At 35.3% G+C, this 27,345-nt stretch overlaps 1 protein-coding gene across 1 annotated transcript in view; it reads left to right on the forward strand.

Annotated features, from left to right (window-relative positions):
- Positions 1-27,345, forward strand: part of MYCBP2 (MYC binding protein 2) — a 270,913-nt gene extending 243,568 nt beyond the window's left edge. The window contains exons 69-83 of the mRNA XM_019654304.1: positions 4,384-4,464; positions 6,080-6,346; positions 6,641-6,924; positions 8,335-8,431; positions 9,720-9,839; positions 11,407-11,508; positions 12,257-12,385; positions 12,742-12,874; positions 14,149-14,252; positions 15,034-15,222; positions 15,983-16,090; positions 17,325-17,534; positions 20,380-20,487; positions 21,138-21,303; positions 26,514-27,345. Of these exons, the coding sequence (XP_019509849.1) occupies positions 4,384-4,464; positions 6,080-6,346; positions 6,641-6,924; positions 8,335-8,431; positions 9,720-9,839; positions 11,407-11,508; positions 12,257-12,385; positions 12,742-12,874; positions 14,149-14,252; positions 15,034-15,222; positions 15,983-16,090; positions 17,325-17,534; positions 20,380-20,487; positions 21,138-21,303; positions 26,514-26,629 (2,214 nt within the window). The 3' untranslated portion in view covers positions 26,630-27,345. The remainder of the gene's footprint in view (positions 1-4,383; positions 4,465-6,079; positions 6,347-6,640; positions 6,925-8,334; positions 8,432-9,719; positions 9,840-11,406; positions 11,509-12,256; positions 12,386-12,741; positions 12,875-14,148; positions 14,253-15,033; positions 15,223-15,982; positions 16,091-17,324; positions 17,535-20,379; positions 20,488-21,137; positions 21,304-26,513) is intronic.

The following is a 27,345-nucleotide window of genomic DNA, read 5'->3' on the forward strand; positions in this document are numbered from 1 at the left end:
TGGAACCACGTAGAATGTAGCCTTTTTATCTGGTTTCTTTCACTTATTTTAATGCTTTTGAGATTCACCCATGAAGCGGCATGTATCAGTAATTTGTTCTTTTGGTTGCTGAGAAATATTCCATTCTGTGGATTTACCATAATTTGTTTATCCTTTCATTTTCTCTAGATATTTAGGTTGTTTCCTCTATTTGGCTATTATTAATAAAGCTGCTGTGAACATTTGCATACAGATCTTTATGTACATGTTTTCATTTTTCCTGGGTAAATACCTATGAGTAGGATTGCTGGGTTGTATGGCAAGTGTAAGAAGCTTCCATACTCTGCAAACTGAACCATTTCACATTTTCACAGTAGTGTCTGAGTATTCCGATTGCTCCACATCCTTGACAGCATTTGGTATTGTGACTCTTTAATTTTAGCCATTCTAGTAGGTGTGTAGTAGTACCTCATTGTGGTTTTGATAGGGATTTTTCAGCTGATTAATAATGTTGAGCAAATTTTCATGTGTTTATTTGTCATCTCTGTACTTTATTTAGTGAAGTATCTATTCAAATATTTTACCCATATTTTTATATTGGGTTATTAATGTTAGGTTATAAGATTTCTCTATATAGTTAGGACCTATATACATATATTACCAAATATGTATGTTCAGGTATTTTCTCCTAGTCTGTGGCTTATCTTTCAGAGAGCAAAATTTCTTAATTTTGATGAAGAAAATTTACCTATTTTTTTCTAAGCAACCCATGATTTTTGTGTCTTATCTAAAACTTAAGGTCACAAAGATTTTCTCATGTTTTCTTCTAGAAACAGAGTTTTGATTATTTTGTTTAGAGCTATATACATTTTAAATTAATTTTTCTATACAGTATACGGTAAGGGTTGAAGCTCATTTTTTTTTCATGTACATGTCCAATTGTTGACCACCATTTGTTGAAAAGACTGTTCTTTATCAATAACCAATTCACCCTAAATGTGTATGTATCTGTGTGTGTGTGTGTGTATGTATGTATATATATATATATATCCTTATACCAACATCAGACTGTCTTGATTACTGCAGCTGTATAGAAAATCATGAAATCAGATTCCAACCTGCTTCTTTTTCATAGTTGTTTTGACTATTCTAGGTTCTTTACATTTCCGTATAAAGCTTAGAATTAGTTTGTCAATTCTCCCCTACTCCCCCCCCAGAAAAGAACATGCTGGAATATTGATTGGAATTGCACAAAACTGATAAGCCAATTTAGGGAGAATTGATATCTTAATCATATTGAGCCATTTTATAAACGTGATACAATCTCCATTTATTTAGATCTTTAATTTCTGTCAGCAGTGTTTTATAGTTCAGTGTAGAGGTCTTGTATGCATCTTATTAAATTGATCCCTAAACATTTCATGTTTTTAATACTATTGTAAATGGTATTTTTTAGTTGTTCATTTCTAGTACATAAAATACAATTGACTTTTCTGTTTTATATCCTGTGATCTTCTTAAATTCACTTATTCTTGAAGCTTTTTCATAGAACCTTTGGGATTTTCTACATAGGTAATCATGTGGCCTGCAAAGAAAGTTGGTTTTACTTCTTTCTTTCTAGTGTATATGCCTTATATTTCTATTCTTATGTTGTTGCAGTGGCTAAGACCTTCAGTACCATGTTGAAAAGAAGTGTTGTGATCAGACATCTTGGCTTTTCCTTTTTTTTTTTTTTTTAAAGATTTTATTGGGGAATTCGGGGGAGGGTAATAGCGTTGGGGAATCGGGGAAGGGGAACAGACAAGTTGCTGTCGTTTTGTTCTTCATTCTAGTTGTGGAGGATGTCGCTTCCCTGGCCCATGTTGGTATTATCATTGTGCTCTTCCCGGGTCAGGCAGTCGGTCGCCGGTCGTTGGTCGGCTGCTCACAGCGGCTCCCGTTAGCTCACACCGGCTACCAGCCGCTCACGCTGGCTGCCAGCCACTCACATAGCTCACGGCAGCCCACTGCAGCCCTGCTGCAGCCTACGCCGTCACCAGCGACTCACAGCAGCCCAGCTCCAGGTCGAGTTGTTGTTCGTCATCTTAGCTGTAGGGGGCGAGCGTCACTGGCCCTTAATGTGGGATCCAAACCACAGCCCTGATGCTCAGAGCTGGTGCTCCCAAGCGAGCTCTTAACCAGCTGAGCCACTCGGCCGGCCCCATCTTGGCCTTTTCTATATTTTAAAAGGATACCACTTAATCTTTCACCATTAAGTGTGATTTGCTACAGGTATTTTTGTAAATGCTCTTAATCAGATTGAGGGAGTTTTCTACTATTTTGCTAAGAATTTTTATCAGAATGGATGTTTTTATATATTTCTTTTTTTGTTTTATTAGTTTTATTCAGTAAAATAATCTATATAATGCTATGTCTGTTAATAGATAGGTGATGTTAGCTATATGCAGTTCATTTTTGTTTAATAAAAATCAAGATAACCTAGGGGATTGACAGCAAAATGGTACAATGTTTCTTTTTGGGATGATGAAAATGCTCTAAAATTGACTGTGGTGATGGTTTCACATCATATGGTATATTTCAATGATGTGCACTTGAAAAAATAATGCACTGTGTTTTTATTCTGTTAGGGCATTCTATAAAAATCAATTAGTACAACTTGGCTGATAGTTTTATACAAGTTTTCAAGATCCTTACTTATTTTTAAACTAAAGAGTTTAACTCAGTTTTCTTGCCTGTAAAATAGGCAGAACATCAGACTTTACCTATGGGGTTGTTGTGAAGATTAATAAGATTCTTTATAGAAACACAGACACAAACAAACACACACACATCTTCGCATATCAATCTATCACTTAAAAGAGTACCATGAACATAATAAGCACTATAAAATTCAACCTTTATTTTTCTTCCTATGATATATTTCTTTGATTACTCTTGGTGTTAGAGTAGCTTAATTTAAGACCACCATTGTTACAGAGTTTTGTTAGGACAGTTTCTTTTATAACCAAATGTCATTTTCCAGAATTGTTTTTCTAACAACTGAATGTAGGATGTGAACTAATATTCAAAATTTAAAAATAGATTCAGTCAAAGTGACCCAGATTGACTAGATTAAAGAAATCCATGAAAAGATGGTATACTCTGAATTTAATAAATTTGGAAATTTTCTTTGTATAGTCACCTTAGCCATAGGTAATTTCTTCTAACTTTATCCTTTGTCTTAGTGTTATAGACCTCAATTTAAAATAAACACACCTTATACCTGTATAATTATCTCTCAAAATACTTTTTTTTTTCAGTTTATTTAAACATACACACACAAAAACAGTTCACCCAGTTTTCCCACCTTCCTTCCCACCTTGGCAACTACATATATATATATATATATATATATATATATATATATATATATATATCACAAATACATATGTACACATGTAATATGTATGAGTATATACTTTTTAAAAAATTCCACATATGAGAGAAATCATTCACTGTTTGTCTTTCTCTCTCTAACTTATTTAACTCATCAGAAGGCCCTCTAGGTCCATCCAAGCTGTTGTAAATTGCAAGATTTCAGTCTTTTTTATGGCTGAATAATATGCCATCATATGTGTGTGTGTGTGTGTGTGTGTGTGTGTGTGTGTGTGTGTGTATGTGTGTATGTGTGTATGTATGTATGTATACCACAATTTCTTTATTCATCCATTGATAGACACTTAGGTTGCTTCCATATCTTGGCTATTATAAATAATGCTGCAGTGAACATAGGGGTACATATAACTTTTTGAATTAGTGTTTTTAATTTCTTCAGATAAAAACCCAGAAGTGGATTGCTGGATCATATGGTAGTTTTATTTTTAATTTTTTGAAGAACCTCCATATTCTTTCATAGTCATTACACCAATTTACATTCCTACCAGCAGTGCACAGAGGTTTCCTTTTCTCCACATCCTCATCAACACTTGTTATTTCTAGTCTGTTTCATAGAAGCCATTCTAACAGGTGTGACATGATATCTCAGTGTGGTTTTGGTTTGCATTTCACTGATGATTAGTGATGTAAAGCATCTTTTCATGTACCTATTGGCCATCTGTATGTCTCTTTGGAAAAATGCCAGATCTTTTACCCAATTTTTAAATCAGATTTTGTTTCTGTTTTTGCTTTTGAGTTATATGAGGTCTTTATATATTTTAGATATTAGCCCCTTATACCAGATATGCGATTTGCATGTATTTTCTTTCATTCAGTAGGTTACCTTTTCATTTTGTCTATGGTTTCCTTTGCTATACAAAGCTGAGTTTGAATTGGTCCCACTTACTTATTTTTGATACTTTAAAATGTCACACATGTAAATTTTATTCAAAGAACTTGCTTCTTTTGTTTTCCTTTTTCTATGTAAAGGCAACATCTGATGCTGATCTGAAAGAACATATGGTTGGAATCATATTCAGCAGGAGTAAACTAACTAACTTACAGAAACAGGTTGGTTAATAGCCATTCTATTGTCTTCATCAGTTTTTGTTTGTTTTTAGGGTGCAAAGTATTTTCCAACATTTATGGAGGCCTTTTTATGCTGATTCTTTTATAGGCCCTGCAGAATGTATCTGCTTTTTTCTAGAGAAGGAGTGTATTGGTATACCTGTATCACTTTAAAGATTAGTATGTGATATATAGTTGATGTATTATAGAATTGTACACTTGAAACCTAGTAATTTTACTTACCAATGTCACCCCAATAAATTTTAATTAAACAAAAAGATGAGTTATGTGTTAACTTTCTTACCTTGCTGCTCTCTTTTATTACTTATTTTCAGGTACCTTTCATTTTAGTGTCAAATGCCCAGCTATATGAGATTTCACTTGTATTTCCTGTATTCCTTTTCCCACCATTTTTTGTTTGTTGGTTTATTTTGCTGAACAATTATAATGTTAACTAAACCAGTATTAATATTTTTAATTATAAGGAGATGGGGAGTAGCTCTACATTGTTCGTGAAATAGAATACCTAAATAACATAAAAATTAGCTTTTCAAAAGTCAAATGAAATATTGGTTTTAAATTAGCCCATTATTTTAACTTTCAACAGCATTAAATCTTTTAAATAAATAACATGAATTTTTTTGTGTGCGTTATCTTTTTTTTTTTAAAGGGAAGATGATTTTTCTTTTAAAGATTTTTTTAAATTGGGGAATTGGGGGAGGGGAACAGCGCTGGGGAATTGGGGGAAGGGGAACAGACAAGTTGCTGTCCTTTTGTTCTTCAGTCTACTTGTGGAGGACATTGCTTCACTGGCCCATGTTGGTATTAACATTGCGCTCTTCCTGGGTGAGGCAGATCGGTCGCCGTCCTCTGGACGGCCGCTCACGGTGGCTCTTGGCAGCTCACGCTGGCTGCCAGCCACACATGGTAGCCCATGGCAACCCACTGCAGCAGGGGCTGCAACCTATGCCGTCGCTGGCGACACATGACAGCCCAGCTCCAGGTCGAGCTGTTGTTCACCATCTTATCTATAGAGGGCAGTTCACTGGCCCTAATGTGGGATCCAAACCAGGGCCCTGCTGCTGAGAGCTGGCTTCCCAAGCCAGCTCTTAGCCAATCTGCCACTCGGCTGGCCCTGCTTTATCTTTTTAACAGCAATTCATTGAATCTCAGATGCTACCAGTTGTAAAATGTGCTCTTGTTTTATACATCACTAAAAAAAAAATGCTGCCAATTAAATTGGGAATGCTGTCAATTATAAAGCACATTTTGAATAGAAATATTATAATGTGGGGAGAAATGTGTCTTAGAAGTGATAAAAATGTGGTAATTTGTTTTTGTTTGGTGTCTTGAACCATAGGCAGGGGTATTGGTAACTTCTGTATAAGTAGTTTCTACATATAGTTGATGTAAATATTCACATTTTAAATCATGGTTCCCCTTATTTTCCTTAATTGTTTTTTAAGATGAGTTGAAAGAATGGTGTGATGGAGAGTTAACTAGGAGGAAGAGTATTGAGTATCAACCAATAGTCTTGTCTTTTTTTTTTTTTTAACTACGAGTAGTAAAATCAGACTTACAAATGTTTTTACATTTTTTTTATGTTGTCCGAAAATAGGTATGTGCTCACATAGTCCAGGCTATTCGCATGGAAGCCACCAGAGTTCGTGAAGAATGGGAACATGCCATATCAAGCAAAGAAAATGCCAATTCTCAGCCCAATGATGAAGATGCCTCCTCTGATGCTTACTGCTTTGAGCTGCTCTCGATGGTTTTAGCACTGAGTGGCTCTAACGTGGGCCGGCAGTATCTGGCTCAGCAGCTGACTCTGCTCCAGGATCTCTTTTCCCTGCTACACACAGCATCTCCTCGGGTCCAGAGACAGGTGATGCACTGGTCTTGCCACTGACCTTTTGGCTTATTTTGTTATTTGAAACATTGTTAAAAGTTAAACTAATTAAGTGAAGGCGTTAAGTACTGATTTTTATTTTGTTATGTTTCGGGTTTTGAATTGTATTTTAACTCCATGCTTTTTTACTTTTCACTCATTGTAATGAGAATATGGAAGAGCAAAATATATTTGAAGTCATAGAATGGCAGCTAGATTCATTTCTAAAACGAAAACTTGAAAACACCAATCTTTAAATGGAATTTTTTCCTTTTATTTTTTTTTTACCAGGTGACCTCCTTATTAAGACGAGTTTTGCCTGAAGTGACCCCTAATCGTCTGGCCAGCATCATAGGAGTGAAATCCCTCCCCCCAGCAGATATTAGTGATATTATTCACTCAACAGAGAAAGGAGATTGGAATAAGCTAGGTATCTTAGACATGTTTCTAGGATGCATTGCCAAAGCACTCACAGTACAGCTCAAAGCCAAAGGAACCACCATCACAGGAACAGCTGGTACCACCGTGGGCAAAGGAGTTACAACAGTTACCCTTCCTATGATTTTCAATTCCAGGTTGGTCATTGCAGCTGTTTTAGTACCAAAATAGAACAGAATGAGCTACTGTTGAGAATTAAGATATGATTTCAAATTTTACCTTGTTTACTTATTCACCAAAAGAAGCCATAAATCACTGACCCATATATAAAAGAGAATGCTATACATAATAAAAGTGTCATTTTGAGTTAGTGGGGAAAGGAATCTGCTGAATATTTGACCTTGGAATACTTCCCATGTAGGGAAAATAAAAAAATGTAGGCCCCTACCTCACACCATATACAAAAATAAACTTGAGATCAGCTTTTAGATATATTTCTCTTAAAACTCAACTAGGACAAATTATAGAAAAATATTTTTTATAATCTTCAATTTGGGAAGACCGTGAACAAAACATAGAACCCAAAAACTCAAAGAGGTGAAGATTCACAGATTTGGCTACATAAAAATGAAAATTAAATGATAGACAATATTTTTTAAACGTTTTAAAATACAAGCAACTGACGGAAAAAATATTTAACACCTATATAGTATGCAATGAATTATTAGGCATAATATTAGAAGGATGACCACAAGTCAATGAGAAAAAGACAAACAACTGATAGAGAAAAATAAATGACAAGAAAAGTTAGCTCAGAGAAGAAAAATTACAAATGCCAGTAAACAAATTAAAAGAGACTTCAGTGGTAATCAAAGAAATGTAGATTAACACAAAAGGAAAATATCTGCATTGGCAGCATTATAAAGAAATTGGCAATTTTTAATGATATTTAATGTAAATTGCCACTGTTGTTTTGGATGTCATTTTGATAGCATATCACTATATTTAAAATATGCATATCTTTGTCTACCAATTCTACTTCTACATCTATTTCCCTCAAAATGTTCATACATGTGCACAAGATATATATAAAGATGTTTGTTACAGAATCGTGTGTAACAGCAGAAAATTAGAGACATCTGGAATAATGCTGGTAAAAGAGCCAATCCATGAAATTAAGCAAGTAATGCCAGAATATAAATCAGTGCATTGCTCCCTTCATCTACATAGACTTGCTAGGGGGAAACCTGTCAGCTGAACTAAACAGAGTGCTCTGGGAGGTAGCGACATACTCTGGTGCAAGCTATTACTCTATGGAGACTGGTACCAAATTGTGGTCTGTGGGTATACTTTGAATAACACCATTCTAGGAGATGCATACAAAAATAATACATAAACAGGAATATTTCAAAGGGAGCACATATCAGAATAGCTACTCTTGAGGTTGAAGAGGTAGATAATGGGTAATGTTTTCATTAATTTTCTTTTAAAATGCTTTGATTGACTCAGTTAAAAAATTAAAATGCTACAATCTGAAATAACAGTTTTCATATGATTCATTTGTAACTATCACTGATTAGTTTGCAAATGCTGACTTTTCTTTGTAGTTATATTCGACGGGGTGAAAGTCATTGGTGGATGAAAGGCTCAACTCCTACCCAGATCTCTGAGATCATCATTAAACTCATTAAAGATATGGCAGCTGTAAGTTCCCATCCTGTTGAGCTTTAATGTCAATGAAGTGCAGCAGAAATCTAATTAACAAAACAAGCAGCTTATTCTCCTGAATTGATTAGAGAAGTACATTATGTTGTTTTGCTTACTGAACAGCTTTGTTACCTTTTCAGTTAGTGATAAATTTGTCCTTTGTGTAAGCTATGTTCATTTCAAGCTTCCCAATTAATTTACTTAAAGTCTTCCAAGATTTTAAAACTTAAAAAATAATAATAAGTATATATTCTTTGAACCCTAAAAACAGCCTGAGTCCAAAAAACTAAAGGAAAAAAAGGGGCACCCAAAGTGGAAGTTTCTCATTCTCTTCAGTTCTCATGGTTTACAAAGCCTTTACTTTTCTTTATTAATGTCCTATACCACTGTCTCTACATGTTATCTTCATGGGGAGATCAGGGAGTGTGGAGGAAAGGAAATTACTTACCAGAGACCCTTGCTCTTACTGGGTGCTCCACAACGTAACTTTCCTCACCTTCCATTATTTCCAGGAGTCCAGCCTGAGGAGGGCCAGATACTGTGGATTACAGGTTCCTGAGAGGTAGAGCAGACAGCAGGCATTTTGGAGGAGGAGAAATTTGAACTGCCTCTTAAAGGATTGATAGCATGTGAATATGAAATGAGGGAAGATATTCTGGGGAAATATATGAAGTCGTATCACTTCCCAACAGCATGGACATTTCCTCAATCAGAGAAATGGAGAATTTTTTTCAATTCTCAAATAGGCTTTCTCAATACAGTCACTGGATGAAAACATTTAGGAAAAATGTTTAGGAACACCTAAACCTAAATTCTACAGTAGTAAGGTATTGGTGTTCAGTAAAAAGCAAGTTAGCAAAGTTAGTTGTGATTTGAACCCATTTATGCTCTTGGGTTCCTGTAATACTACTCTAAAGCATAGCTTAGCTGTATAAATTTCATATTAAATAACAAGGTTTCATAATCAAAATTTCTCAAGCATAGATACCTTACTACTTCTGTTTTTATCTAAATGTAAAAAGAAAGACCTTTGTATTCTATAGAGAAAGGATATTGAGAACCTAAATTTTTATTTACTTTTCTTTTGAATCATCAAAATAGTGATTGATTAGAAGTTGAATTTTTCATAGGGTTGTGAAGGGTTTTTATTTCAAAAGTATACCCCTTGATCTAAAATTCCACTAATCTTTTCTTTTGGGTGAGAGATGTTATTTAAGAGACTAGAATTTACTACTATGATTTACATTTCTGGTTGCTTATTAAATTATTCTGTCGTATTCAATAGGGTCATCTGTCAGAAGCATGGTCCCGAGTGACAAAAAATGCCATTGCAGAAACCATCATTGCCTTGACCAAGATGGAGGAAGAATTTAGATCTCCAGTGAGATGTATTGCAACAACTAGGGTAGGTTTTTTTTCATTTGATTACATTGTTTCATGTTCTTTTTTTAGTAATGGATTTGAACAAATTTGAATCAGTAAGTCAGCTTAATCCACATTTTTGTTTACGAAATATTTATTAAAAAAGCATAAAGGGATTCTTTGAACTATGAACTAAGTATATTGGCTATTAATATTCTCTATTATGTGTTCTTTATCACTTGTTTTTGTTGTTATTTAGGAAGCTAAGTATAAACTGATTAGAAAAGGCTAAACTATCTTATATGTCAGTCTATTATCTTTCTAATGGTGTATTTACTGTAGCCTACATAGTAAATTTACTATGAGCACTATGCTGTGATAAACTGAAGGTCCTTGGAAGACAGGGTCCTCCCTACACCATTTTTGTATGGCCCAGTTGTCCTAAAGTAGAGCCCCATCTGGATTTACAGGCCTTACTTTTAAAAACCAAAAGTTTTGTGCCCAGGGTGGAGTGACGCAGAATCTCTTAGCAAGTGGGACTACATGAAGATAAGACCTCTATAGGAATTTTTAAGCTACCAAATTTCATGTCCCTTGTGCTTCCAGCAGAGATTTGAGATTTTCTTGAAGCAGGGCAGTGTGACAGCATTAGGAAGAAGTAAATGCTGGTGGAAATTGCTTAAATTAATCCTCAGAAGTCTGAAAAAGGAGATAAATTATATTTTCCGAGGGCAGAAAAGGCCAGTGTATATTGTGTTGTTAGTGAGTGTGACATATGAAACAGTTGTTTTCACAGGAACCAACCCTTTCCCCCCAGGCATGTGTTCTTTCCTTTCATTCTGCACTCCCCCTTTTCCTGACATACTTTCTATTTCTGGCCTTTCCCTGTTTTTCCCTCTCTTACTTTTCATTTCCAATGACACTCAACATGCACTTCTTAAAGTTGAGACAATTAAAAATTTTTTTTCAGTAATGAAGAAATATACCATTCTGTGTAAAACTGAAGCTTACCCTTTTAGCCTCAGGAAGTTTTAAAGTATTTTTAGGGCAATATTCTTAAATTGGTTAGACTTTTACTTATTTCTGACAAAGTGCACCAGGCATAGTGCTAAGCCATGAGGGGCATACAGAGACTTGTGAGGAACTCTTATTATCTCGAGGAATTTAATACCTAACTACTTATGGGACTAGGCTAGATTAAATAGCCATTATACTCATTATGCCATCTTCTTTGGCATTTAATGCCTCAGGCAGATGATACCAGGTGGAAAAATTTGCAGGAGGCATTGGTATATTAAATATGTAAATTCCTGTATTGATATGTTGTTTACATAACAGACTAATAAAGGATAATTTTCTATATCAGGTAGGAAATAGAATCATTCATCAGAGCATTCAGTAAACATTTGAGTTGAGTACTGGGTGTATGGCACATACAGCAGTGAGCGTGTGTGCCTGGTGCCATGTCAGGAAAACTTGGGTACCGCAGCATATTTACATATTTTCCAATCCAGCTGTCATTTATTGAGCTATTACCATGTGTCAGACAGTCACCGTTTTCTAAGCCTCTCCTGAAAACTCAGTGGTCTAACAGCTCTTCCTTTCAACAGCTCTGGCTTGCTCTAGCATCACTGTGTGTTCTTGATCAGGACCATGTCGACCGTCTCTCCTCAGGGAGATGGATGGGAAAGGATGGACAACAAAAACAAATGGTAAGATCAGAATTATCTTATAGACAATTTCTTGTTTTTCTCTGTAGTCAGCTTTAGCTTAGCTTTAAAATCACCCTGCAAGTCCAAATACACAATTAGTGGAACTCTTAAAAAGTTGTGTCGCATTGCTCAAGTTCATCTCACAAGGGTCCCCTCTTCATTGTATATTAGGGGCCTTAATTATATAAAAGGGCTTTCCTCTTCTTTGAGCCATGTTTGCATCATATCAAAATTTGTTTTTAGCCAGACTTTGATTATGTATCTAGGTTTTGTACTAAAAATGTAATCGGTCTTATGGTAAGAGGGAAATGAAAGCAGTAAGAGAGACAATATAGTATACCCTTTATTCACAGATATACTTAAAAATAGGCTTGATAGGTATCCCTACATTCACTGGAAGGGAAGACCTTATATATCAATAGATAGGCCCTTTCAACATTTTGTTATTAATGTTCACGTTTAAAAAATGAATAATTTGCTCATTTAGCATATGGGATATTTGAATATAATGAGAAATATTCTTAAGTCACTAAGCAAAATATACATGTTTATTTTATTAATCATTGAATTGGGAGTTTTGAGGCATTTTTACAGTTAAGTATACTTGCCGTAATTCTATAAATGTTTGGATACTAAATTCTTAATAGATGTCAGAATAACATTCTTGTAAATAAATTACATTCAATTTGTATAAATATGGAGGCTTTCTTGTTCATCTAATGTAACCTATGGAAATGTCTTATTTTAGCCTATGTGTGATAACCATGATGATGGTGAAACTGCAGCAATCATTTTGTGCAATGTATGTGGAAATTTATGTACAGACTGTGACAGATTCCTTCATCTTCATCGGCGAACCAAAACTCATCAAAGACAGGTGAAGATTTGTCTTTACACACAACAGCATCTGAAACATTAAATAGAGTCAATAAATTTTGAGAAAATGTGGGAAGGAGACTTGGTGTCATAGTTAAAAATGGACTGTGGAATCAAAGACCTTGGTGGAGTTCTTAACTCACTTAGGAACTGTATGGATCAAAGAAGTTGTTTAATATCTCTAAGCCTTAGTTTCCACATTTATAAAAATAGGACTGTTGTAAAGATTAAAGAGGAGATTGGAAATATCTGCAACTTCTTAGAGTGCTTAGTAAATAAGAGCCATTATTACTGAATAATTAAATGTTATGCTCTTCTTTCAGAGTGATAAATATACTTTTTTTAATGATACAATAGGTCTTCAAAGAAGAAGAAGAAGCTATAAAGGTTGACCTTCATGAAGGTTGTGGTAGAACCAAACTATTCTGGTTGATGGCACTAGCAGATTCTAAAACAATGAAAGCAATGGTGGAATTCCGAGAACACACAGGTAAAAGAGGACGTAGGATTGAACCATGCCTACCGGTTACGATTAAACTAGATGTTAGTTTAATTATTTAATGGGAATAATTTTGAATGTATTCTGACAAGTGATTATGACATCACTGATTGCTGTCTAATTATTATATTTACTAGACAACGTAGAAAGAACATCAGAGTGAAAGTCAGGGAACCTGTTATGTAACTAACTAGCTGTGTGACCTTGGGCAAGTCATTTTATCTCCAAAACATAGGTGTGTTTTTTTCATTTTGATTTTTTTCTAAAGTGAGTCTGGTGTATTCCCAGCTTAGAGTTACATTAAATCTTACAAGTTCTCAATTTTAGCACCTCTGTAGTCTGCCATTTGCCTGACAGATTTCAAATGTTGGAGTTAAGTATAAACCTGAACAAATTTAACTCTAAATATGAGTAACTTTTCATGCTACAAGAGCATGGTCTTTTCTTCTTGTAGCTGATTTTTTCCTCCTATAATCTGCCCATGTCATATGTAAAAGTAATAAATGTTCTAATGTTAAACCACCATTGTATTCATGATATAAACTATCCTTGTTAAAGCACATATTTTCTGTAAATATTGCTGAATTGAGTGTATTACTATTATATATAGAATTTTTGTACCTGTTTAAAAATGAGCTTGATCTGTATTTTTCAAATATTTCTGTTCTTTTTTATCATTCCTTGTTTTTATATATTCTGTTCCTTCTTTAGCTCTTTCAAACATTTAAATTCCTTTTCAAATTGCTCTAGTATCTCTAGTTTCTTGAGTGGGAATTCTGTTTCTCGAGTGTCATATCTCTAATGAGGTTTTCTCCTCTGCCTTTTAATATTGTCATTGTGGAAGGATACTTAAAGTTTTCCCTTTCTTTTATGTATTTTTATTTAATGTTTGTTGTTACATTTTTCTGGTATTGTGCTTTTATAGTGGGGACCTTGCCATGTCTGCTCAGCCTGCTATCTTGACTAGAAGTTTATTTTATTTGTTTATACTGAAAAAGTATAAGTAAATCAGTTAATAATTCATTTAGTTTTCGATAGATCTTTAGCTTCCTATCCCTTTTTTAGTATGATTATTTAGTTTGTAATTAGAACCACTTAGAACTCTCCAGCTGTAAATATCTGCCAGGCTGATTTCCCAGTGATGGCAACTGATGCAAACCTGGTTTGCCTGTTTGTTTGTTTGTTTGTTTGTTTTTAATTAGTTATATTGAAATATGTAGCAAACATTCTTAAGGAGGATTTTTCTTGTTTCTGTTTGAACCTAGGCAAACCCACCACAAGTAGCTCAGAAGCGTGTCGCTTCTGTGGCTCCAGGAGTGGAACAGAGCTGTCTGCAGTTGGCAGTGTTTGTTCCGATGCAGACTGCCAGGTGAGTGTCCCAGCAGGACAGCACAGGTCCCTCATGATGCCTTTCCTTTGTATAAATAGGAGCTCCAGGTCAGCATCACTCTCTAAAGTAGAGTATTACCCATGTCCAGAGTTAAATGCTTTGTCAAAGCTGGAGGATGGATCAGATAAAGCTCTCAAGCCCAAACCAGATGCCTTTTGTGTGTTTCCCAGCTATCTTCATTATATATATTTTACTTTTCTGCTAGAAACAGTTAAAAACCTATAGGCTGTATTTCTTCTGCCTCTTGCATGTTTTATTCACTTATTTCCCAAAAATACGTTTCCAGTATCTGAAAGTTCTTTAATCCTGAACATTTATACACAGCCCATGCTGTCCAGATATTTTTGATTCTTCAAGTTAGCAAGAATTTGGAGAGTGCCCAGATAGTGAAAGATACCTGTATTATTTTTTTAAATCCTCATTTTGGTGAGGGCTTCGGTAGTGATTGAGAGATTATATGTCAGAAATTTTTTTGCTTTGTGGCTGTAACAAATGGATTACAATTGAAATTAACTTTTTATAAACATTCCCTTTATGTAGAGTGATATTTTTAAAAATCACATTTTAAGAAAATTAAAATTTGTTAATAACTCTAAGTTAATTCAAACAAAGAATAAAAATAACTTTACTTTGCTGTTACTTAGTCTTCATATGTATTTCCTGGGGTAAAATATCTTGGAAAATTAATATAATTGATAAAAGTACTAGGATGTGTGCCTTTTTGATATTTTGTATGCAAATTGTAATTCACTTTCAATAGGAATATGCTAAGATAGCCTGCAGTAAGACGCATCCTTGTGGCCATCCATGTGGAGGTGTTAAAAATGAAGAGCACTGTCTGCCCTGTCTCCATGGCTGTGATAAAAATGCCACAACACTGAAGCAAGATGCTGATGACATGTGCATGATCTGTTTCACTGAAGCGCTCTCGGCAGCACCAGCCATTCAGGTTGTCTCAGCTTTCAAAGTATTAAATGTATCTAGATTATCATTGGGAAAAAATGTCCCGCTAATGACTACCAGTTTATTAAAGAGCAAATTCTGTCTCTTATGTTCTTTTTTCATTTTGTGTGCTTAGCTTTAATTTAATATTTGTGTGAGTCTATATAATCAATAGAATGTATAAAATGTTCATAAGGGAGGAAAAAATAATTAGATTCCCCAGTAGCTACTCCCTTCTTAGTTTTCAAAGTCCAGAATGGTATTTTATAACATTATATAATTGATCTATACATACTGATACAATGATACATACCTCTACACATAATGTATATACATCCATCTATAATATTAGTAACATTAATATTATAGAAGCTACTATTTGCTAAATACTTTTTTAACGTTTACTGGTTGTTTATATTTCCAGTTCTTATAATTCAAAGGCAATATTCTCAAAAATAAATCTTTAAGTCAGTAGTTTCTTATTCTTTTTATGAGATACAAACTGAATAATTTTGCATTTCTCCCTAACCCAACTTACTCTAGATAAGGTGGCATTAATATATGATGGTAAAAAAATTAGGAGAAGGTAAAGACCTAGTTAATAATGTCTGATGAATAGTTGAAAAGTGCTGAAATTGCATTGTACTAAATTTCTTGATTTTTCTCATACCTGCTTTAAGTAACACCTTACATTGAATAATCTGCCAGTTACTCAAGTGTCTATCATTTTTACATTTGCTTATATCCTTCTCTTTTCTTTATTTAAGCTGGACTGTAGTCACGTATTCCACTTACAGTGCTGTCGACGAGTTTTGGAAAACAGATGGCTTGGTCCAAGGATAACATTTGGATTTATATCATGTCCCATCTGCAAGGTATGGAAGGAATAAAAAAATTACTTCTTTCAATTTACTTTCATCTTTTAGAATAAACACGTGTCCCTCCCAGTTTACTTTTTACCACCAGCCCCCATCAGTTTCTGCTCTCCTTATTTAGGTGGTACCTGCGAATATTATAGATCTCTCTATTGTAATATATTTCAAAACAGTAATTGTCAATTAAAAGCTCGTTAAATTACACATACTGCATCATAAAATTTATTTAGATATCATCATGCATTGAAGGACATACCTCACTACTTTCAGACTCCCTAAGAGTTCAGATCATGTGACATGGTGCAGTGGGTGACTACTGAAAAGAACACTGAGTCTATGTATGGTGCTTGTAGGTACTGATACCTGACATTAAAGAGTGAAATCTGAACTTTCAGTGCCATCAGGACAGATTCTTTTAGGTCTCAGATAAAAGAAGGAGAAACTTTCTGATACATCTCTACAAAGATAGTAATATGCAAAGTGGCAAGTTGTTTTGGCAAGCTAATAATGATTAACGGAAAAACCTTTGTTTAAAAATGTGATTGATAGTGACTTCTCTGTTAATTCTTTATTTTTTTTTCTATTTAGTTCTTCCTACTTCCTTTCCTTCAGAATTGCAGACTGGTATATAGGGTATAATATGGAAAGACTTAGCACAAGCATTGCTTAGTGAGATTAAGAAATAATAAAAAAGTAGTGTTTGCTCTCCCATCTCCTATAGTACCACCAAAAAAAGGTCACATTTAAGAAATGATACATGAAAGTTGTATGGAAAATACTACCTGCTCATTTCTACCATCTGACATTCTACCCCAGCTCCAAGGGACCGAAACACACACACAGACACACACACACACACACACACACACACACACACACACACACACACACACACACACNCACACACACACACACACACACACGAGTATGTCTTGTTTGTGGCAGCAAGGTAACCCTTTATTCCCAGAACAGTGGAGGCAGCAAGAGATAGATTCCATACTCAGGAATATGAAGCTAATAAAATGGAATTTTAACATTTTGTCCTCCGCTTCCCCCATTTCCCCTGCTCTTGGTAAAATACAGGCTCATGAGAACTTTACAAGATAGTTTGCAAGTGGCATTTTATTTAGAAAATGTTTGGTTATCTAGCACAGTGCTTGGCACTTTAGTGCACAGTTTGTTGAATTAATAAATAAATGATTCTGTTAAAGAATGTTTATTTTTTAAATTTCAGAACAAAATAAATCATATAGTATTAAAAGACCTGCTTGATCCAATAAAAGAACTCTATGAGGATGTCAGAAGAAAGGCCTTAATGAGATTGGAATATGAAGGTCTGCATAAGAGTGAAGCTATCACCACTCCTGGTGTGAGATTTTATAATGACCCAGCTGGCTATGCCATGAATAGATATGCATATTATGTTTGCTACAAATGCAGAAAGGTATGCTATAAATAACACTTAAGAATTTTTTATTAAATTTACTGGGCTGACACTGGTTAATAAAATTACATAATAGGTTTCAAGTATACAATTCTATAATACATCATCTATATATATTGCATTGTGTGTTCACCACCCAAAGTCAGATCTCCTTCCATCACAATATATTTGACCCCCTTTACCCTTTTCTACCTCCCCTTACCCCTCTTTTTCTCTGTTAACCACTAAACTGACTAGAGATTACCTAAGTGATTAAGAAGTTGAATTATATAACGATGTTCAATTATTCTTGCATCTTATCTGAAGTTTAAAATGAGAGCTTGTGCCGTGTTTCAAGTTGAATTTATTTACTTAATTTGTTTTGTGATTTTTTTTTTAACCTATACAAACTATTTTTAAAACATGAAATACTTCTGTCCACGAGCTACTCCTTCCCATCAGTAAGAACCGCCCATTTGCCAGATTCAGTTGGTTCTTGAACAAACTTCTCTTACTTGACGCTTTTGAGCATTTCCTCCTTAAATTCTTATTTCCTTGGCTTCCGGGACAACACTTTTGTTTGCTATCCTCCTTTTCTGGTCATTTGTCTTTATCTCCCTCACAGGGTATCTTTTCATTCACCTGCGCCATACATATTTGTTTCCCTATCTCTTCATCCTTGCCTAATAATACCTCCTTACCTTTGGTGACCCTCTATACACTCATGCCTTCGCCTACCACCTACACCGTTCTGACCATCCAAAATTTTTGAAATTTAGATGCACATTTCGAACTGCCTACCAGACATTTGCATTTTTCACAGGTACATCAAAGTCCATATGTCCAGTACTACATGCATCAACTTGGACTCCCTCAGTCTTCAGTCTTTATAAGGTCCTGTCAATTGTATGTCCAATCTCTCTGGAGGTTTTTTTTTTTTCTTTCTTCCTTCCTTCCTTCCTTCCTTCCTTCCTTCCTTCCTTCCTTCCTTCCTTCCTTCCTTCCTTCTTTCCTTCCTTCCTTCCTTCTTTCCTTCCTTCCTTTCTTTTTTTCTTTCTATTACATCTTTAGCAAACCTAATCATTTCCTTTGGTAATGATAGCAGCCTTCTTCCTGAGCTCTTTTTGTGGAGCCACAAATCCCTCCATGCCATCCTTTACACTTACACTGCTACTCGTAGATGAATATTTCTGGGTCTCAAATCTGATCGTGTCATTATTCCTGTAACCCTTTCACCTCTCCAGTGTCATCTCCCAATATGCTACGGTTCGCACACCCCATGCGACAAAATACTGGACAACTCGTAATTCCCCAAGCTCAGCCACGTCTGCTCACTCACTGACACCTCCATGCCATCACATAGGTGATTTCTCTTCATGAGATGCTCTCACTTCCTTCTACTGTGCTCAAGTGCAGAGCCACACCTGCCTGATCATTCTTTCAGATTCAGCTCAGGTCTCACCTCCTGTGTAATGTGCACACTCCTCCCCGTCACCAACACCACAGGGTTTTGATACATTGCATACTTCAATCAGGGCACTCATTATTCTGTATTATGACTACTGGTTCACTTGTCCGTCTGCCCCACTCCGTAAGTTCCATGAGGACAAAGACTATGTTTTTTTCATTTCTCTGTCTCCAGTACTTGGCACTTATTAGACACTAAGTTAATTAGAAAATGGATAAATGGATGAAGAATTCAGTAAATGAAAGATGCATAGTCTCCCAGTGTAACATAAAGAAAAGACAGACAATGAATGGAAAGCTAAACAGATAGATGATAACCAGAAAGGCAGACAAATATACATGCCCCAAGGAAAAACCAATAGTGTATATTTGTGAATTGTATTGTTATAAAAAATAAAATATTTCTGTGTGTTTAATGTACAAAATATCATAAATGTGTAACCATGGGGATGACAGTCCAGGCAGCCAAGCAGGGAATCTAGAAAAGTGAAACAGCTGAAATAGCCCCAGGATAAATGAAATACTTCTGAGGCCAAATTTAGCTGGAAGACAATCATTAATAACCTCTCTATCAATGGAGCCTATCTTTCGACCTGGTTTTCTGGTATAAATAATAGATTTATATTGACTCATCTTGTTTACCCTCAATTATGGATACCGCACTTTGGCTGTGGGGCATGTGCATGTCGATTGCCCCAAATACACCTGGCCTCATTTATTTTGTGCCCAGAGCAAATTCAGATAAATCATCTGTTACAGTAATTTCATTTATTCAAGTATCTGTATTGGACATTGTTGAGTTCTTGCATATAGTGTAGCTTTATAAGTATAAGCAGCATTCTGAACAGAATTACCAAATTTGCCTTTCCTTCTTAAAAATTTTTATAAGATTAAAATCAATTTTTTCTTTCCCATTAGTCGAGGATTATAATTCTACTCATATTTACTTTAGGCATATTATTTGTTCTATAGTATTAAAATTTGGGAACTTCTAATCATATTTTTTAAAGCACTGGAAAGGAATATGTTATTTATTATTTCAAAATGATGAAAAACTACTTAAACTTTGCCCTGAAAAAGCAGTTTCTCTTTACTACTCAATATCCTATTTTTGATATTTATTTTGAATGTTATACACTCTTGTTATTTTGCTGTGATAGTATAGTGTTTGAATGGCATACTGGAAACATGAACCCGTTCCAGAATTGAAGCATAGCAGCTTTATTTCTTACCCCTGATCTGTTCTACAGGCAGCCATAGGGCATCCCACGTAGCATTGCAAGGGAGCATCTAATACACAGTAGAGTTTCCTAAGACCTCTTCTTTCCACTACACCCAAACTGTATCTGCCATGCCAGAGGGTTTTTTCGCTGCTGTAATCTAATGGTTCTCTTCCTAGGCATATTTTGGTGGTGAAGCTCGCTGTGATGCTGAGGCTGGACAAGGGGATGACTATGATCCCAGGGAGCTCATTTGTGGTGCCTGTTCCGATGTGTCCAGGGCTCAGGTGGGTAGCACATGTTAATAGAAAAGATAGTTTAGAAATGTTAAACTTCCATTTTTTTAAAATAATAATATATCCATTATGAGAGGAATGATTTAACAGGTTTTTTCCCCCAGTGTTTTCTGATGTTTGTACAGCAGTGTATAATTTTCTAGATTATTTCATATATGTTATTTCTTTTTGGTGGGATTTGCATTTTATAATTATGTCTTCCATAAAATAACCACCATATTTCAACAATTAATAAATGTACTTATTTCATCTTCATAAACCTGCAGTCATACTTTCAGAATTTCCCCTCTTCAATGAAATCTTCACAGTACATCATGAGATTGAGAGATAAATGAAATATTATTAATTTTTCAATTTGGCTGACCAGGAAACATTCACAAGGAAATTAAGTGGCTAGCTTATTAAATAAGATTAGTTGTGCTGGAGCTGAGATTAGAACTTGGGGCTTTGTCCAGATCTTTTGGGAAAAGCCACACATTTCATTATTTTTTTAATGTGCGCATCATCAATTTTTCAGTCAGTTTTGAGAGCTGTGTGTACTCTCAAAATATGAAGCACTGAGTTGTGTATATAACTGTCTTAAGTATAATTGAAATAGACTCACTATAATCTTGTGTCTGTCTTATTTTCTTTTGCTATAGATGTGTCCAAAACACGGCACAGACTTTTTGGAATATAAATGTCGCTACTGCTGTTCAGTGGCTGTCTTTTTCTGTTTTGGAACAACACATTTTTGTAATGCTTGTCATGATGATTTTCAAAGAATGACTAGCATTCCTAAGGAAGAACTACCACACTGTCCTGCAGGTATGTTGTTAATATTTTTAAATATGACTATGATGTCTGTGGTGTCTAGTTTCATTTACTGATCACATGAGAACACTTTTATTTCAAGTGGCAAAAACCCAGGTCAAGCTATCCTAAAAAATCCGAGGGGTTCCATGGCTCTGGTGAACTTCTGTCTTTCTGTGTGAAGTAGGAAGTAGGCTCCACATCGTGCCTGAGGGGTTAGGAGCCATAATGGAGCAGATTGTTTGGGTAATGAGAGGGAAGTCGGCTAAGGATTAGTGAAAGGATTGCTGTTCAGTGAAGTTTAAAATTATAAATGTACAATAGAACCATTTAAAGGGATTTTGTGGGGGGTTTTTTGGGTTTGTTTGTTTTTTGTTTTAAGAAGCCTGGAACTGGCACCATAAAATGAGCAGGTAATTTAATCTAGAATGGCTGGGAATTGGCAGCATATAGTGAGCATGAGAAAGCCAGGGGAGTTAAAGAAGCCTGAGAAAACAGGAGAGATGATTATGTGTGGAGGTCAGGCTGAGAAAAAGTCAATAGGAAACCAAAAAAAGACTGCAAATTGGAAGAGGTCATGAGGCTGTTGATCACAGTGAGGCAGAATAACAGGCTTAACGCCAGTGAGAGAAGCAGAAGAGGTAAATGTGACCATAGTGAAATATCTGACGCCAGTGAGAGAAGCAGAAGAGGTAAATGTGACCATAGTGAAATATCTGAATCAGTGAAAATACATATTGAAATACATACACCACGTTATACAATGTTGTTAAAGCTGGGAAACACACACACACACGCTCATCCATTGCTTATCAGAGTGCAAATGGTAGAACCCTGTGGTGCTTCTCAGAATTGCAAATACCTCTACCCTTTAACAATCCCACTTCTGGGGATATACCTACATATGTGAAGAAAATAAACAAGGGCAAATGTACAAGGCTATTCACTGCAGCATTGCTTATAAAAAAATTTATAAACAATATATGTATCCAGTAGGGTGCTGATTAAACAGTAAGTAATATGCACCATTAAAAAAAGAAGATGACTGAGGATGGAGTTTCTATGTATTGACATGGAAAGATCTATAGGAGACAGTATTAAATGAAAATTCAAATTATAAAAGAGTGTATATAGTGTGATCCCTTTGTAAGAAAGGAGGAAATTAATGTATACATTCATATTTGTTTACATTTGCATAAAAACACTGGGAGGATACACAAAAATTAATAAAATTGATTATTTGGGAGAAAACAGGAAAGATAGGGTAGAGGTGGGAGAAGGTGACTTCTTGTATATAATTTTTTAGCATTTTAATTCTTAAACTATGCAAGGTGTATTTATTCAAAAACAAAGATAAGATAAATAGGGGTTATTTGTAAGTATGGCTATTTTTTGCTCTGTGCATGTCAAATAAAAACTGTTACACCTCTAAAAACTTTTTTTTTGTAAACAGAAGTAGTGGACTTTAAAAGAAGCAAGGTTAGAATAATGTGTGGTTGGAATGTTTAGGATAATGGCCAGAATAGAGGTATAAGCCATCATTAGCAGGAAGAAAGTGGGCTGGAGGTCAGCAAACGAAGGGAGTGAAAGGGGGGCAGGCAGGCAGTGTTCTAGATCATTAGGGCTTCAAGGGAAGAGGAATTATTGAATAAAAATTGTAGGTTAGCAGTCTGGAAATAAACAGGAACTACAGTAGGAAAGTCAGTTTTGCTTTCTGGCCTTATGATACAGAGCAGTTGGGAGATAGATAACCAACTTCTAGCTGAGCAAGTTTAGAGGTAAGCTGTGTCATCAGGGAAAATCCAAATTTTACTGAATGAAAGTTTCTTCTTTGTTAAAAAACAAAAAAAAACCCACAAACAAAACACTAAGAGCAATAAGTAAGTTAGCGAGTAATGAAACAGATGTTGCCGAGAACACAGTAGCAGAATAGTCACTGAGGAGGACAAGTCAGGCAACAGCCAGGCTCCCCCTGGTACACTCACATAATCATGCAGATCAGCCAACAGAAAGGACTTTGCCCTTAGGAATCAGGAAAGGAGTTAGGGAGCTGGCAACAGGAAGGAACTGACTTTGATCCGGGCATTTTCACATGTATTTTCTCACCTAATTTTTACAACCTACAAGGTATAGTATTACCTCCCACATTCACAAATGGAAAATTAAGGCCTAGAAAGGTTCAATTCCTAGCCTAAGATCATAGACTTGGATTGAGGTGTGCTCTCCTAGCTTTACACATTCCTCTAGCTAATCCATTCATTTAGAGAACTGGAAGAGAAATAAAGGGGGTGTCACAGTGAATCAGCAAGGAAGATGGCCATGCAGCTTACTTAGAAAGACAGGGATCGATTTTCTTAACTCTCAACTTATTAATTTAAACTTTTACTAATATGTATGAAAACAAGAGTCCAGATTAAGAAATAGAAGTAAATAATTCCTCTGTCTGTCCATTCCTTTCCAAAACATTTATTCATGACCTTCTAGGTGCCAGGATACTTAATCTTCACAGCACCCTGTGATTTGGAGGTTGCTGTGCCTATTTTAAAGATGAGGGATTTATAAATCAGAAAAATTAATTTTGCCTTACCTGCAAAATATTAACTGCCTCTGTGATTATTAGAGGATTAAGTGGGCTGATATACTAGAATAGTGCCTCAACAGTAAGCACTCAAATAACTACAGGTGTTTTTTCCTTTTTATTTACTTCTACTATTTTTTTTTATCATCACATTAGTTTATGAACTCCTTGAAGATAGGGCCCATGTACCATTCATCTTTACATCCCAAGCACCTAAACACCATCCACACATTAGACACTTAGTAAAAATTTGTTGAATAAATGACCCTTTATTTTTTCCCAAGGACTGCAGTTTGCAGGAGCCACCATTGATGGTGTTGTAGACCTGAGCTAGATCTGCCATTGAGAGGTTCCCTCCTGCCTACCCTGCCCCACCCACTAGTGGGACGAACAGAATACTAGTGTGCAGTGTGATTTGGGATGGGATACTGGTCTACTATATCATTTATAACAGGAATAATTACCTTTCTAACAAACTTCCAGCATCCTCCCATCTTGACCCATGCTGGGGTCATGTGCCTGCATTTGTTTGAGGCCGTACTAACTGCTGCTCTTGTGGCTATTAGCTGGAGCCAGCAGCTAGCCTCTCCCTCTGAGGTTAGCTGTCTTCAGTTTGATACTGGCCTTCACGCCTTGGTTCTCATATAAGAACTTACTTTTTATTCCTCTAGTTGAGGCCACCATTTATTGTTGATCAGTAGCAGTAATAATAGCTAACTGATTCTTATGAGTATTTATACTGTGCCAGGCTCAGAGCTTCATAAACACTTGCCTTTTATCCCTCTGTTTTTCTTCTTGTATGTCAGAGTAGTTTTTAAACCTAGAAGAGGTAAATTAAATGAGATCTCATTCCTCATTGATCTGGATAAGCTCATCCCATCCAATTTTTTTTTTAAATCAACTTTTTTTTTTATTACGAAATACACATTTTTTAGAATTAGTTTCAGCTGTACAACACAGTGCAATAGTTATACTTTTTACCCCTCGAAGTGACAATCCCCCTCCCCCAATCCGCTGCCCCACTTCCCCCCAATATCATACATATCTATTACAAATCCCTTAACTCCACTCCCACACTATACTCCATGTCCCGTGACTATATATATATATTCAACTATAGTTGACATACAGTATTATACAACATCAGCTTCAGGTGTACAGTGCAGTGATCAAGCCTCTTCCCCATCCATGATGCAAGACATGTGACCACCTAACACCCTACAAAATATTTACAACATTATTAATTATATTCCTCAAACTGTCTTTCATGTCCCTGTGACAATATTGTAGTTACGTATTTATGCTGTCTAACCCCTTCCCCTTCTCCCTCATCCCCACCCCCTCCCAACTAACAGCCATCAGTTGTTCCTCTATATCTCTGAGACCACTTCTGTTTACTTTCCTCGTTCATTCAGTTTTTTAGATTCCACATATAAGTGAAATCATATGGTATTTGTCTTTCTCCGACTGACTTATTTCACTTAACATAATAGTCTCTAAGTCCATCCATATCGCCCCAAATGTTACGATTTCATTCTTCTTTAGGCGGAGTAATACTCCATAGTGTAAATGTACCACAGTTTCTTAATCCAGTCGTCTACCGATGGGCATTTCGGTTGTTTCCAAGTCTTGGCTATTGTGAACAGCGCCACAATAAACATAGCATCCCATCCAATCTTAATATTTTTCTCTCAAACAAAATAAAAATTTACATTTATTATTTTGGAAACTTGCTGTGGGAAACTAATGCATAGTTCTTTTCCTTCCTCTGCTGTTAATAGGAACACCACATTCAAGTTATAAACCCAGCCTATATTCTCTACACGGTGAAGCTCATTTATAAAAGAGCTAACAAGCCTTTTCTTAAATGATATGAAACACATGACATGAAGCACATTAGCATAACAAGTTCTTTTAAAAAATAGAAAATGCAGTTTTTTGTACATTTTAAGCCTAGTTTATTGATTATTATCTTCAAATTTATCTTTCCCAAAGTGTTCCTTTTGGATTATTACATTATATATTATTTTACTGCTCATATTTTTAAGGTGATTAATTTTTATTTTTCTACTAATCTCTCTCCCATCTACTTTTCAAAAGAACAATAATAATCAATCTTCCTATTTTACCAATGTGTGCCTTTTCTTCAGAGGAGATGAAAGGGTAACATGGCTTATTTATACTTAAATTTGTTTTTTCCTAGAGAAAAACATTCTATACAAAAGTGTCCATATTTTCTTATCCAGAATAATTTTCTGCTAGACTAAACTGAGGGATTTTTGTGACCATTTTTGCTCATTGCTCTTTGCTTTAAAATGATGTACATAATTCATTTATTAATAGAAAAAGATCGGAGGCTCATAGTGTCTATTTCTAGGCAGGATATTGTGGGTAAGGGACCACGTTCCTTCTTCTACATATATATCTGGTATGTCAAGTTTTTTATGGTGAATATTTTACTTTTGTGGTTAGAAGAAAAACATGTTTTTCATTTTATGTTTGCATAACCATAGTCTTGTTATTTCTTTGAGTGACTTATCAATGATTTATATTTACATTAAGTTTCTTTGTGTGTGCGTGTATAAAATATATATATATATATTTTTTTTTTAATTATATTCTCTTGCCTCCTTCAAAATGTATGCAGGTCCCAAAGGCAAACAATTAGAAGGAACTGAATGCCCACTCCATGTTGTTCATCCACCCACTGGGGAAGAGTTTGCTCTGGGTTGTGGAGTGTGCAGAAATGCTCACACTTTTTAAAACACTCAGATTCCTTTGTCTATAGAGAGAAAAGTTGCCTTCATCCCCCAAGCGGATGTGGTGAAGTTTAAACTCTGCTCAGGATAAGGACGGGACCATTTTTACATCCATGAAAATGAACCATTCACAGTGCAAGAAGGATGCCAAATACCATGTACATAATTCTTGCTGTGGAAAGTTTCCCCATTATTTTGGTTTATTTTCTTTTGAGCCAAGACATCAAACTTGTGAGGTGTTTGCATGTGGCCATTACCGTCATTGGCCTGTGAAGCATTGGACATTTATAGATAATTGATATAAGAGAATCACCATGCCCATGGACTAAGAATGATGCTGGCTTTCAAGCAAAAAAGACAAATAATCATTGTTGATTGTATACTGCCTTTTTGTAATCCTGTACAATTGCATCACGGGTGGGGATAAAAAGAGGAATATTCTGGTTTATTTCCTAGACTGTTATTTAAAAAAAAAAATCGTGTTAGGACAGCATATAAATGTAATAAGTATCACACTGTATATAAAGATATCAATGTTTGTCCTCTATAAGAATTACTAAATTACAAATGCAGTTTCATTTAAACTTCTAGGTTAAGTTTGAGCCTGAAATTTTAATGAAGTGCAATACTGAGTGTGCCTCATTATCTTGCAGCTGTAAACATATTGGAATGTACATGTCAATAAACCACTGTACATTTTTATACAGTGATAAAGTCTAA

This window comes from Hipposideros armiger, unplaced genomic scaffold, assembly GCF_001890085.2.
Source record: "Hipposideros armiger isolate ML-2016 unplaced genomic scaffold, ASM189008v1 scaffold_219, whole genome shotgun sequence".
Taxonomy (NCBI): Eukaryota; Metazoa; Chordata; class Mammalia; order Chiroptera; family Hipposideridae; genus Hipposideros; species Hipposideros armiger.